This window comes from Macaca mulatta, chromosome 14 (genome assembly GCF_049350105.2).
Source record: "Macaca mulatta isolate MMU2019108-1 chromosome 14, T2T-MMU8v2.0, whole genome shotgun sequence".
Lineage (NCBI taxonomy): Eukaryota > Metazoa > Chordata > Mammalia > Primates > Cercopithecidae > Macaca > Macaca mulatta.
This window is the reverse complement of record NC_133419.1, coordinates 6,188,548-6,201,458: the sequence shown is the minus strand read 5'-3', so window position 1 is coordinate 6,201,458 and position 12,911 is coordinate 6,188,548. Positions and strand designations below refer to the sequence as shown.

The 12,911-nt window shown below is 56.1% G+C and overlaps 1 protein-coding gene across 4 annotated transcripts in view; it reads left to right on the top strand.

Moving 5' to 3' along the window:
* LRP5 (LDL receptor related protein 5) overlaps window positions 1–12,911 on the top strand; it is a 143,238-nt gene that overhangs the window by 120,086 nt on the left and 10,241 nt on the right. For all 4 annotated transcript variants that reach the window (XM_028833138.2, XM_028833139.2, XM_077961922.1 and 1 more), the window contains exons 17-20: window positions 2,792–2,917; window positions 6,859–7,095; window positions 10,060–10,170; window positions 11,617–11,853. In XM_028833138.2, the coding sequence (XP_028688971.2) occupies window positions 2,792–2,917; window positions 6,859–7,095; window positions 10,060–10,170; window positions 11,617–11,853 (711 nt within the window). The remainder of the gene's footprint in view (window positions 1–2,791; window positions 2,918–6,858; window positions 7,096–10,059; window positions 10,171–11,616; window positions 11,854–12,911) is intronic.

Genomic DNA, 12,911 nt, shown 5'->3' with positions numbered 1-12,911 from the left:
TGTTTTCTTTCCAGTTGTTGGTCGGGGACCACTCTCAGCTCCTAGAGACCACCCCAGGTCCTCGCCCCGTGGCCCCTTTGCCTCAGCAGTGGGGGCTCCCTGCGTCAGTCCCTCCTGCACCTTGAGTCTCTCAACTTGCTCCTCTCCCACCAGCTGGGGAGCCCGCTCTGCTTCTAAAGGCCCCTGTGATTCGGTTCAGCCACCTTTGGATTAGATTAGCCTCCCCTTTGATAGACTCCAAGTCAGCTGATTAATAACCTTAATCACATCCACAGAATCCCTTCTGCCACATAAGGTCATGACGCTGTGCTGGGACTGAGGTGGGAAATGAGGGGGGCATTTAGGATTCTGCCTGCCACTGCCTTGCTGTGCCCCAGGGCTTGGGGGAGGGAGCTGTGACCACAGTCCTTCCTCCCCTGCATGGTAACCATCTGAGAATGACTTGAGACCAGCCTGGGCAACATGGTGAGAACCCATCCCTTACAAAAAATGCCTCCCCCAGGCTGAGCTCCGTGGCTCACGCCTATAATCCCAGCACTTTGAGAGACCAAGGCGGGCTGATCATTTGAGGTTGGGAGTTCGAGACCAGCCTGGCCAACATAGTGAAATCCCGTCTCTACTAAAAGTACAAAAATTAGCTGGGTATGGTGGCAGGTGCCTGTATTCCCAGCTACTGGGGAGGCTGAGGTGGGAGAGTTACTTGAACCCGGGAGGTGGAAGTTGCAGTGAGCCGAGATTGCGCCACTGCACTCCAGCCTGGGCAACAATGTGAGACTCTGTCTCAAAAAAAAAAAAAAAAAAAAAGGGCCGGGGGTGGTGGTGACAAAGGGACCCTATCTCAGAAAAACCAAGCACCTAATCCTTGAGACTGAGGAGGGACACTGTGAAGTGTTTCTGGGTGGGGCGGGGAGCAGAGTGTCTTCTGTCATTTCTTCCACCTGGGAGTGGCCAGCTCTCCCTCCAGGCTGCCTCCTCTTCTTCCCATTGTTGGGATGTTGGACACATTTGGTTAACTGGATAGAATAACACGAGTTCCCAGGGACTTGGTCCATTTGCTATTTTATTTTATTTTATTTATTTATTTTTTGAGACAGAGTTTCGCTTTTGTCACCCAGGCTGGAGTGCAGTGGCGCGATCTCGGCTCACTGCAACCTCTGCCTCCCAGCTTCAAGCGATTCTCCTATCTCAGCCTTCCAAGTAACTGGGATTATAGGCGCCCACCACCACACCAGGCTAATTTTTTGTATTTTTAGTAGAGACGGGTTTTCACCCATGTTGCCCAGGCTGATCTTGAACTCCTAGCCTCAGGTGATCCACCCGCCTCGGCCTCCCAAAGTGCTGGGATTATAGACGTGAACCACCGTGCCTGGCACCATTTGCTATTTTAATTCCCATGTGTGTTAGTGTCCCACGGCTGCAGTAACAAATGACCACAAACTGGATGGCTTAAAGCAACAGAAATGGATTCCCCCAATATGCTGGAGGCCAGAAGCCCGCAACCAAGCTGTTGGAAGGGCTGTGCTTCCTCTGCAGGCTCCAGGGAGAATCTGTTTGTTGGCCTTTCCAGTGCTGTGGGTGCAGGTGTTCCACGCTTGTGGATGCACCACATCAACCTCTGCCCATCTTCGTGTGTCCATCTCCTTTGTGTCTGCGTCTTTACCTCTTCCTCATGGCTGTGTTGCCTCTTACAAGGACATTTGTCACTGGGTTTAGGGCCCACCCAAATCATCCAAGATGACCTCGTCTTGAGATCCTTAACCTGCAAAGACCCTTTTTCCAAAAAAAGGTTATGTTCGCAGATTCTACGCCTTAAGACATGGGTGTATCATTCTGGGGGGCACTATCCAACCCCTTATACAATGAAAGAAGGGAAGAGGGCCACATGTGGTGGCTCACACCTGTAATCTCAGCACTGTAGGAGGCTGAAGTGGGAGGGTCACTTGAGCCCAGGAGTTTAAGAGCAGCCTAGGCAACATGATGAGACCCTGTGTCTACAAAAAGTAAAAAAGTAAAAAAAAAAAAAAGCCAGGTGTGGTGGCTTACGCCTGTAATCCCAGCACTTTGGGAGGCTGAGGCAGGCGGATCACATGGTCAGGAGTTCGAGACCAGCCTGACCAACATGGTGAAACCCCATCTCTACTAAAAATACAAAAATTAGCTGGGTGTGGTGGCGCATGCCTGTAATCCCAGCTACTTGGGAGGCTGAGGCTGGAGAATTGCTTGAACCCAGGAGGTGGAGGTTGCAGTGAGCCAAGATCATGCCACTGCACTCCAACCTGGGCAACAGAGCCAGACTCTGTCTCAAAAAAAAAAAAAAAAAAGCCAGGCATGGTGGTGCATGCCTGTAGTCCCAGCTACTCAGGAAGCTGAGGCAGGAGGGTGGTTTGACCCATAGAGATCAAGGCTACGGTGAGCCGTGATCGCACCACTGCCCTCCAGCCGGGGCGACAGAGTGAGGCCCTGTCTCAAAGTAAGTAGATGAGGAGGAGAGACAAATGGGCAGTTCAGAGTGATGGTCATGGGCACAGTAGGGACTGGTGCAGACAGGCTGGCCTGTGATGTCAAGCAAGTTCTGTAACTGTCTCCAGCCTCCATTTGTGTGTCAATTTCCATGTCAGTAGGAAGACTCTGTAGGCTGCCAAGAGGAATAAGTGGGAGGATCCTCCCAGAGAGACGGGACCTGCGGGAGGGTCAGTTCTCCTGAGTTCTCATTTGGCCCCTACCCTCCAGGCTGTGGTTCTGAGGTGAGAGGCAGAGCCTGACCTCCGTTTGCCTTGTTTTGTCCTTGCAGCAGCCCACCCATGTGCCCGTGACAATGGTGGCTGCTCCCACATCTGTATTGCCAAGGGTGATGGGACACCACGGTGCTCATGCCCGGTCCACCTCGTACTCCTGCAGAACCTGCTGACCTGTGGAGGTAGGTGTGACCTGGGTGCTCTGTTGGGGTGATGGATAGGTACCTGATTCTCTGCCTGCCAGGTTGCTGCCTGGCATCCTTTTAAAATCACAGTCCCTGTGGCATCCAGTTTCCAAAGCTGATTGTCTCTTCCTTTGTCCTCCTTTCTTTTCTAGTATGTGCATTCGGTGCTATGAATTTTCCTCTAAGTACTGCATTTCCTGCATCTCACAAATTTTGTTATATTTTCATTTTCAGGTAGTTTGAATATTTTTACACTTCTCCTGAGATGACATGTTTGGCTCATGTGTTATTTAGAAGTGTTGCTTAGTTTCTAAAGAGTTGGGGCTTTCCAGCTGTCTCTCTGCAATTGATTGCTAATTTAATTCCACTGTAGTCTGAGAGCTTATTTTGTATGATTTCTATTTTAAATGTGTTGGGTGTGGTGTTTTTGTTGTTTTTTTTGTGTGTGTGTTTGTTTTGTTTTGTTTTGTTTTTGATACAGTGTTTCACTCTGTCACCCAGACTGGAGTGCAATGGCACAATCTTGGCTCACCGCAACCACCGCCTCCCAGGTTCAAGTGATCCTCTTGCCTCAGCCTCCTAAGTAGCTGGGATTACAAGTACACGCCACCATACCCAGCTAATTTTTGTATTTTTAGTAGAGACGGGGTTTCACCATGTTGGTCAGGCTGGTCTCAAACTCCTGACCTCGTGATCCACCCACCTCGGCCTCCCGAAGTGCTGGGATTACAGGCCTGAGCCACCGCGCCTGGCCATTAGGTGTGTTTTATCACCCAGCATCATGTGGTTTATCTTGGTGAATGTTCTGTGTACTCTTGAAAAGAATGTGGATTCTGCTGTTGTTCGGTGGAGTGTTCTAGAAACATCAATTAGATCCAGTTGATGGATAGTGCTCATCAGGTTGTCTGTATCCTTCCTTCCTCCTTCCTGAACGCCTGCTCGTGCTGTCAGTTTTTGACAGGGGTGTGGAGTCTCCAACTCTAATGGTGGATTTGTTTATTTATCCTAGTAGCTCTATCTTTTTCTTTCCTTCTACCCTTGATCCTCTTTTCCCACTAGGGCTTCCTGGTGCTACTGGTGGGAGAGTGGGGTAGTGAAGAACATGGGCTTTAGGGCCAAAGAGGCCAGGGCTCTGTCAAATCCTGGCTCTGTCACTTCCCAGTTGAGTGACCCTGGCTGGTGCCTGACCCACTCTGAGCCTCCACTTCCTCTTCTGTGAAATTGAGAGCACTTAACCTGGCAGGCTGTCATGGGCATGAAGTAACAGGGCACTCCACCTGGGCCCTGACACGTGATGTACAGGAATGCCAGCTGCTATGCCGTGGGCGTGGCATTAGTAATAAAGTGACCATCTGAATCCTCACCACAGTGAAGCCTGTCCAGGGCTTTCTGTCCTATACCCCGTGCCTCCAGGTGGCCTTGGATCCTGTTGGTTCTGTGCTCTGCCCAGTTCCCCTTCTCCTGTGGGAGCTCCTGGGGGCTAAGCTTCATCCTACACACAGCAGACAGCAGCACACGCTGGCTCTGCACCTTTTTCTTTCTTTTTTTTGAGATGGAGTCTCACTTTTGTCACGCAGGCTGCAGTGCAATGGTGTGATCTTGGCTCACTGCAACCTCCACCTCCTGGGTTCAAGCGATTTTCGTGCCTTACCCTCCCAAGTAGCTGGGATTACAGGCTCCCGCCACCACACCTGACTAATTTTTGTATTTTCAGTAGAGATGGGATTTCACCATGTTGGCCAGGATGGTCTTGAACTCCTGACCTCAGGTGATCTGCCCACCTTGGCCTCCCAAAGTACTGGGATTACAGGCGTGAGCCACCACACCCAGAGTGCTGGTTCTTTTTAGCAGCTTGTCTTGTTCCTGGAGAGACTGGCCCCGGCCCAGGAGCTCAGGGAGTAGGACTGCAGGGTGCTGCCTCACACCTCGAATTTGGCTATAAGCAGAGGGGACAGTTTTGTGACTGTCCCCCTCCTGAGCTTCCTGGCAGCTTTTCCCCAAGTTACAGCCCAAAAGCTCAGGTGGATTTGCAACCCGAGGGTGTCTGTGCACCTCCCACTGATGCCCAAATTGCCCTGGCCAAGAGACGGGGCCTTCAGAACGCTGCACCAACTGCAGCCTTAGGCCTCCATGCCAGAGGCCATGCCCTTCCATCCAACCACCCCTTGGCCCGGGCCGTGGCCCTCCCGGTTTGGGGACTCAAGGCCTCTTCCTCACGGCTCAAGAGACATATATTTACCACACAGGTGCTTGTCATTCTCTTGTGGCCTCTTTGGCCTCTTTGGGGAGATCACAGAAGGACAGGGGCTCACTGAGGTCTCAGACATGGACCCTTTGATAGTGGCAGGAGCCAGGCCGGGCAAGGGGCAGCCAGAGTCGCTTCAGCAGTGCCACCATCATCCCCATTCAGCCCTTCCCTGAGCCAGGCGCACCCCTGGCTCTGGCCGCAGTGTCCCAGTTAGAGCTCACAGGAGCTTGTGGTGCCCGGCGGCTGCTTCTGATTGAGAGTCGAGGTCGGAGGCTTTAGGAGGCTGAGAGGCTCTTGGTTTCACAGCTGCTGAGGGAGGCTTGGGCTCCATGTCGGGTCTGCCCCGTGCCACCCTCACCCTCCAGCCACCGGTCCCCCGTGTCTCCCATGGCCAGGCACAGCTTGCAGACATCTGTCATTGGCTCCTCTCAGCCGCCGTAGGCTGACTCTGGCGTGTCCTCCCGTGGCTGAGCCCAGCGGGGACAGCCGCTTCCTTTTATTTCCCGAGAGCTCTCATCTTTGCTCAGGCCCCCTCCCCTATGCCAAAGTCCCTGTCACTTGGGTGAGCCCAGCAGTCATGGGGAAGGCCTGGGTGTTCCAAACATCCAAAGGCTTGCGTGCAGCGTGACAACTTGAAACCGATGCTTTTTTCCTTGATCAGATTTCAGCTTGACGGGGGCTTTGCTTACCTTTCAATGAGGCCTGGGCCGATTTCCCTGCATCCCCTCCTGAGGCCGGCCTCTGTTTTCTGTGATTTTCTGCACAAAGTGGGAGGGAGGAGTCCTAGGAAATGAGGAGCCGCCTCGAAGCCAAGGGCTACTCTGACTTCTCTGTGCCAGTGCCCCCGCATTTGTGTGTCGCCAGCCCCTGGGACTCTGCTGTTCCCTGAGTGCTGCTGCATGCCCAGCCCACACTGAGGACGTGGAGCCCCGAGGGGCAGGATGGCCTCCATGGTCACCTGTAGGAAGTGGCCTCCACCCTCCGATGATCCTCTCTGTCCTCCCCTTCACCACCCTCCACCCTCTGATGAACCTCTCCCTCCTCCGCTTCACCGCCCTCCCTGGGGATGTCCTCGGCCCTCCTGCCTGTGCCTTCTCCCGTCTTCTGCAGGCGCCTGGGACGTGCCGACTGGTCCTCTGCCAGCTCCCGCCTTGCTGTGGGCACACCGGCCACCACAGAGGCCTGACCCTGCTTCTGTAGCAGTCCCACACCCGTGGCAGGTGTGGCTGCTGACCACCTGCTTTCTGCCACTCTGGTCCCAAGGAGGGCGCAGTAGGCACTCAGGCGTGGCTAAGCAGATGCGTGTTGCAAGGGGGAGGAGGAAGGACTGCTCCAGTCCGGGCCGAATTTCCCACCTGGAGCATTTCTGCTGTATTTGGTGTAGCACCTGCTTCTTAAAGCTCTGATCCTCGTCAGCCCCCTTTACCTTCTGCACTGAAAATCAGACGGATGCATGTCTTCTTGCAGCGAATGTGTATTCTCCCCGCCTCTCTTCTGGGTTTGGGCTGGAGGTGGGGCGGCGCCCAGGAGCCGCAGCAATGGAGGATGTGCGGGTGCAGCACTCGGCACGGCAGGGATGCGGAGCCCTTGCTGAGTCCCTATAGACTTCTGCTTTGAAGCCCAGTTATGCTATTGCCTGGGTTCTGCTGGGCGGGGCTGCGTGTGATGCTCTCCTCTGTCCCTCCCCCAGAGCCGCCCACCTGCTCCCCAGACCAGTTTGCATGTGCTACGGGGGAGATCGACTGTATCCCCGGGGCCTGGCGCTGTGACGGCTTTCCCGAGTGCGACGACCAGAGCGACGAGGAGGGCTGCCCCGTGTGCTCCGCCGCCCAGTTCCCCTGCGCGCGGGGCCAGTGTGTGGACCTGCGCCTGCGCTGCGATGGCGAAGCCGACTGTCAGGACCGCTCCGACGAGGCGGACTGTGACGGTGAGGCCCTCCCCGAAAAGGCTCTGCCAAGACCCTGGCCCTGCCCTCCGGGATATGGAGCTTGGGGCTGCCTCTGGCCTCACAGTAGGGACTCTGAAAAACCTTTGCTTGCAGGGAGATCGCCAAGTCTGTCTCTTAGGCCCAACAAGGAAAACTCTGCAGTCCCACCCGTCCTGTCCCACCAGGTAGTGTGGCTTGAAGGCAGACTGTGAGGGGCTGTCTCACCTTCCTGCGTTAGGTCAGGAGTTTCACAGGAACCTGAGGCACATTCAGGGGTGGGCTGCAGAGGTCCATGGCTCACACCCTGGTAAATCCCTCCCAAAGGACAGCGCTTTCTCCACTGAGCAATCTGTGGGGTAGTGCTTAAGCCTGCGTGGTTTCAATCAACCTGAGAATCAGGAGTTACAAAGAGATTTGCTCAGGCATCCCGGGCCCTCTCAGACCAGCGGGATCTTCCTTTAGATCTTGATGGTGAAACAAATCTCTTCTGTGTCTCCTCTGAGTTTTCCTTTTTTTTTTTCTTTTTTTTTGAGACAGAGTCTTGCTCTGTCACCCAGGCTGGAGTGTCCTGGTGTAATCTTGGCTCACTGCAACCTCTGCCTCCGGGATTCAAGTGATTCTCCTGCCTCAGCCTCCCCAGTAGCTGGGACTACAGGCATCTGCCACCATGCCCAGCTAATTTTTTATTTTTAGTAGAGACGGGGTTTCACCATGTTGGCCAGTCTGGTCTTGAACTCCTGACCTCAGATGATCCACCCGCCTCGGCCTCCCAAAGTGCTGGGATGACAAGCGTGAGCCACTGTGCCTGGCCTGAGTTTTCCTTTTATGAATGACCTGCTTGGTTGGTTGCCTGCCATGTGTTGTCAGCACCACGGACCAGCCCAGGACTGCTGAGGAGCTTTGATGCCCTCCCTGTCCCAGAGCCGCCGGCTCTGTTAGGTAATTCACATGCAGTCTGGCCACTGTCCTACGTCCTCATTCACAAAGAGCAGACATTTGTAGAAGACGAGGGCCTGGGAGTAACCTCCCTGCATGTTTTTCTGTAAAGGCACAGTGGTTAAGTCCTTCCAGCTCATTGACCATTGGATAATTTGATGGAGGCTGTAGACTAGGGGCTGGTAAACTAAGGGCCCAGGGGCCAAATCCAGCCTGCCACCTATTTTTATAAATGAAGTTTTCTTGGTGCACAGCCATGCCCATTCATTCATTTACACAATGTCTGTGGCTGCTTCCATGCCAAAAGCAGGAGAACTGAGTGGTTATACTGGAGACCTACAAGCCTTCAAAGCCCCAGACCTCACGTCTGGCCCTTGACAGAGGTTCCCCAGCCCTGCTGCGCACCCTGGCCCAGCTTGCAGGAACTGTGGTTAGAATTGTCCCTGTGTTTGTCCATTTTGCATTGCTATGAAGGAGACCTGAGGCCGGGTAGATGATGAAGGAAAGAGGCCTGTCTGGCTCATGGTTCGGCAGGTGGTACCAGTGTGGCACCCGCATCTGCTCAGCTTCTAGTGAAGTCTCAGGAAGCTTTGACTCATGGTGGAGGTCGAAGCGGGAGCGGGTGCATCACATGGTGAGAGAGGGAGCAGCAGAGAGAGAGAGATAAAGCCTCTCCCTCTTGCCCTCACCTTGAGAGGAGATGCCAGGCTCCTTTAAATAACCGGCTCCTATGTGAACTCACAGTGAGAGCCCACTCGCTACTGTGGAGAAGGCACCAAGCCATTCGTCAGGCATCTGCTCCCATGACCCACACACTGCCCACTAGGCCCTGCCTCCAACCTTGGGGTCACATTTTATTTTATTTTATTTTATTTTATTTTATTTTATTTTATTTTATTTGTTTGAGACAGAATCTCGCCCCGTTGCCCAGGCTGGAGTGCAGTGGCGCGATCTTGGCTCACTGCAACCTCCACCTCCTGGGTTCAAGCGATTCTTCTGCCTCAGCCTCCTGAGTAGCTGGGAGTACAGACGCCCGCCACCACGCCCGGCTAATTTTTGTATTTTCAATAGAGATGGGGTTTCACCATGTTGGCCAGGCTGGTCTCAAACTCCTGACCTTGTGATCCACCCGCCTCGGCCACTCAAAAGTGCTGGGATTACAGATGTGAGTCACTGCGCCCAGTGAGGATCACATTTCAGTTGAGATTTGAAGGAGCAGACATTGGAACCATCTCAGCCCCCTCGTCCCACTCTAGCTTATCCTTCTGTGTGCCCTGCAGTGCTGGTGACAGGCTGTCATGCCGGCTCTGGATCCATGCTCCATTCCAGAAGCTTTCTTCCCTGCTCGGTTACCAGAAAATTATCCCATCCATTACAAGGACAGGGTCCCCTTATCTCCCGTTCCCAGGGCGCGACACCAGGGGCAGGGCAGGTGGGGAACTGAGCAAGTTCTCCAGGGCAGGTGTGGCTATGGCTCCCTCTGGGTGGGTGTCTGGGGAGGGGAGGAGGCAGCTGTCAGCACCCTGGTTGGCTCTTCCTCCCTGGCCAGAGGCTGTGGCCTCGTGCTGCTTCCATGTGGGCTGCCTGCACCTCCAGTGGGTTCTGCTCCCTCCTCTCCCCCCAAGCTCTGCTGGGCACCACTGCCCTCTGCAGCCCCCACTCTTGGGAGGTGAGGCTCCTCGTGGCCATTCCTCTCCTTGGCACCCACTCCTGCAACCTGGTAGAGCCTTGGGCGGGGTTGCCTGGTGCAGACCTCCCCGCAGTAGGCACCTGACAAATACCTCCTGGGGGGCGGGCAGGAGATGCGTTGAGGTCTCAGCCCTGGCAGTCCCCCCACTACATGGCATAGGCCTCGCCACAGGGTCATCGAGGGAGGGTGGAGACTGCACTAGACCACTCCCCGCTGGTCCTAGAAAGGATCCCATCTGTCTGCTGTCTGTTCAGAGCCCAGACCTTGGTGGCTGGGCCCCGCATGGTGGGCTGGGGGGCACCCTCCAGCCTCTCTGAGTGTGCAGCCTCTCCTTGCAGCCATCTGCCTGCCCAACCAGTTTCGGTGTGCCAGCGGCCAGTGTGTCCTCATCAAGCAGCAGTGCGACTCCTTCCCTGACTGCATTGATGGCTCCGACGAGCTCATGTGTGGTGAGCCAGCTTCTGGCGTAGGGAGAGGGTGTCCGGGCTGGGTTCCCTGAGGAGCGTGGGGTCTGGGGGAGGAGACGTGCCTTTCCAGCGGGGCCGGGGGCTGTGTGGGAGACTCAGGCGGCTGGGAGGCTCCTTGCGGGAGGCAGGGAAGCCTTTCTCAGGGCAGCAGCCAGGAGGACAGACTGAGCTATGGGCTCGGTGGCTACAGAGTCCGCATTGGCGGGTGGGGCTGACCGCGCCCAGGTGCCTGCAGCACGCACCCACCCATGGGACCTTGCTCAGCAGTGTCTGTCAGTCAGCAAGATTACCCCTGAGGGCTGCAGTGATCTTACTCCCTGGCAGCTTACTATCTGGCTGAGGAGGAGCGATGTTCATATATGCACGCGTGTCATGTGCACACCTGTGTACCTGACAACGTCCCACATGCTCCTCAAATAGTATGACCCGTACAGTCATGGATATAGGGCCTGGGGATAGGAGGCCAAGGCAGTCAGGGAAGCCTTCCTGGAGGCAGTGGCTCCTGAAAGGTTGTCTGATTCAGGCAGGAAGGGAGCTGAGTTCAGATAGGAAGTAGGAATGAGTCACTGTGTCTGGGGATATGGCCACTCCGCTGCAGAGGGACCTAGGCTGAGAGCTCTTCTCTTCTGGCTGCCGTGGGGAGAGAAGTCTGTGGGGGGAAGAAGGGGGCTTCCTCAAGGGACTCCCTGTGTCCTTTGGCACCTTCATGCCAGGTCAGGCTTGGGGCCTGAAGGCAGTGGTGGGGGCCACCAAGGGTCACCTCCTCTGCTGGGCAAGTTCCCAGTCTGACAGGCCTGTGCCTGGGCCTTCAGCATGGCCGTGGGCCGCAGCTATGAGGGCGCTGTTGATGCGCAGCCAGGCCTCGCCGCTAGAGCCCGCACGCTTCCTCCCATTCCTCTGACATCATTGACGCCCTCAGGATCGCTGGGCCAGCCCTGTGGGAGAGCGAATGTGGCTTTCGCCAAAGTTGAGTCTGGAGCCTGGAAACTTCCCCATGGGCAGCCTTGATAGTGGAGTGGGCCCAAGGAGCCCACCCAGCTGACCCTGCCCTGCCCCTTCCGTGGCCTGGTGGGTGGCACTGGGGCTACCTGGCTTTGCTGTTTCACCAACATCACCCGGGCTGGCCAGGGTGTGCTCACTTCCGCCACCACTGAGGGCCCTGGGCGAAGGACTGAATACCAGGCTGCCTTGGCAGGGATGTGTTGAGGGCTATGGGGAGTCAGACAGGGGCCGGGGTCGGAGGAGGGCGTGCTGTGCAGGCGTTGCCCTGAGGTTGGCCAGGCTCCCCAGGCCTAGCCTCCCAGCTACCCCACTTTCTCCCCACCCTCCACCAGTGGCAAAGCCAGCCCCTTCAGGGTGCACAGTGTCTGTCCCCAAGGAGGGCCATTCCCTTGGGGTTAATGTTGGCCACTTCTTTCTGTCTGGCAGAAATCACCAAGCCACCCTCAGACGACAGCCCGGCCCACAGCAGTGCCATCGGGCCCGTCATTGGCATCATCCTCTCCCTCTTCGTCATGGGTGGTGTCTATTTTGTGTGCCAGCGCGTGGTGTGCCAGCGCTACGCGGGGGCCAACGGGCCCTTCCCGCACGAGTATGTCAGCGGAACCCCACACGTGCCCCTCAATTTCATAGCCCCAGGCGGTTCCCAGCATGGCCCCTTCACAGGTAAGGAGCCTGAGATACGGAACGACCTGGAGGAGGCAGGAGAGTAGTCTGGGCAGCTTTGGGGAGTGGAGCAGGGCTGTGTTACCCTGGGCCCTCTGGTGCGCGTGGCAGACATTGCTAATCGATCACAGCATTCAGGTTTTCCCGCTGAGCCTGTGCTTGGCATCAGAATCCTTCAACACAGAGGCCTGCATGGCGGTAGCAACCCGCCCTTTGGCACTGTAGGTATGGAGGAGGCTCCTTGGACTTGACCTTCATATTCTATAGGACATGTCCTATGTTGTCCACAAATCCTCATGTCCCCTAGAAATGAATGTGGGGGCAGCTGGGCTCTCTCTGGAGCTGAAGGAGTCAGTCTGTACCATACAGCAGCTTTGTCCTGAGTGCAGTCAGGACTTGTGGCTGAGCAGTTACAATTCCTGCGTGGCCCAGGAGCGCAGGCTGTGTTTGTGGATGGCGGGGCAGCCTCACTGCAGAGCCGCACCACGCTGGGTTGTACGGTAAAATGCAGGGCGACCATGGTACATCTAAGAAGGTGGAGGCCCTGTGAGGTCTGCAGGTGCCCCCACAGCTCCAGGCCACCTTGAGGATTGCCTCTGCCCACCCAGCCCTGAGTTCCCTCTCCCCTGTCCTGTCCCACTGTCACCCCAAGCCGGCCTCATTGGGAGCCTGTTGGATGGCGGGGTATAGATGTAACCTGATTCTCTCTGGGGAGCGGGGTTATCAGGCTTCTCAAGAGCTCCTGGAAGTCCGCAGTGGTGGCACCGTCACAGTCGCAGCAGCTGCTAGAGACCGGGGCCCTGTCTGTTCCTGGCGGGCTCTACGCTGCCCCTCCTGGGTTCCCAGTCCCAGCCGCAGGCCCCTTGGGGGAGGTGCCGTGTGTCTCCTGTTTCACAGATGAGCCCCGGAGAGCTCACCCTAGTAGCGGCTCAGGGAGCGGGGCACATCTCCAGCAGGACACCCCGCCCTAGTCTGGGTCTCGTGGGTAGCGGGAGCTGAGGAGAGCGCCCTGTGTCTGTGGAGTGGCTTGGCAGAGCCTCGAAGCCACCTGAACCCCC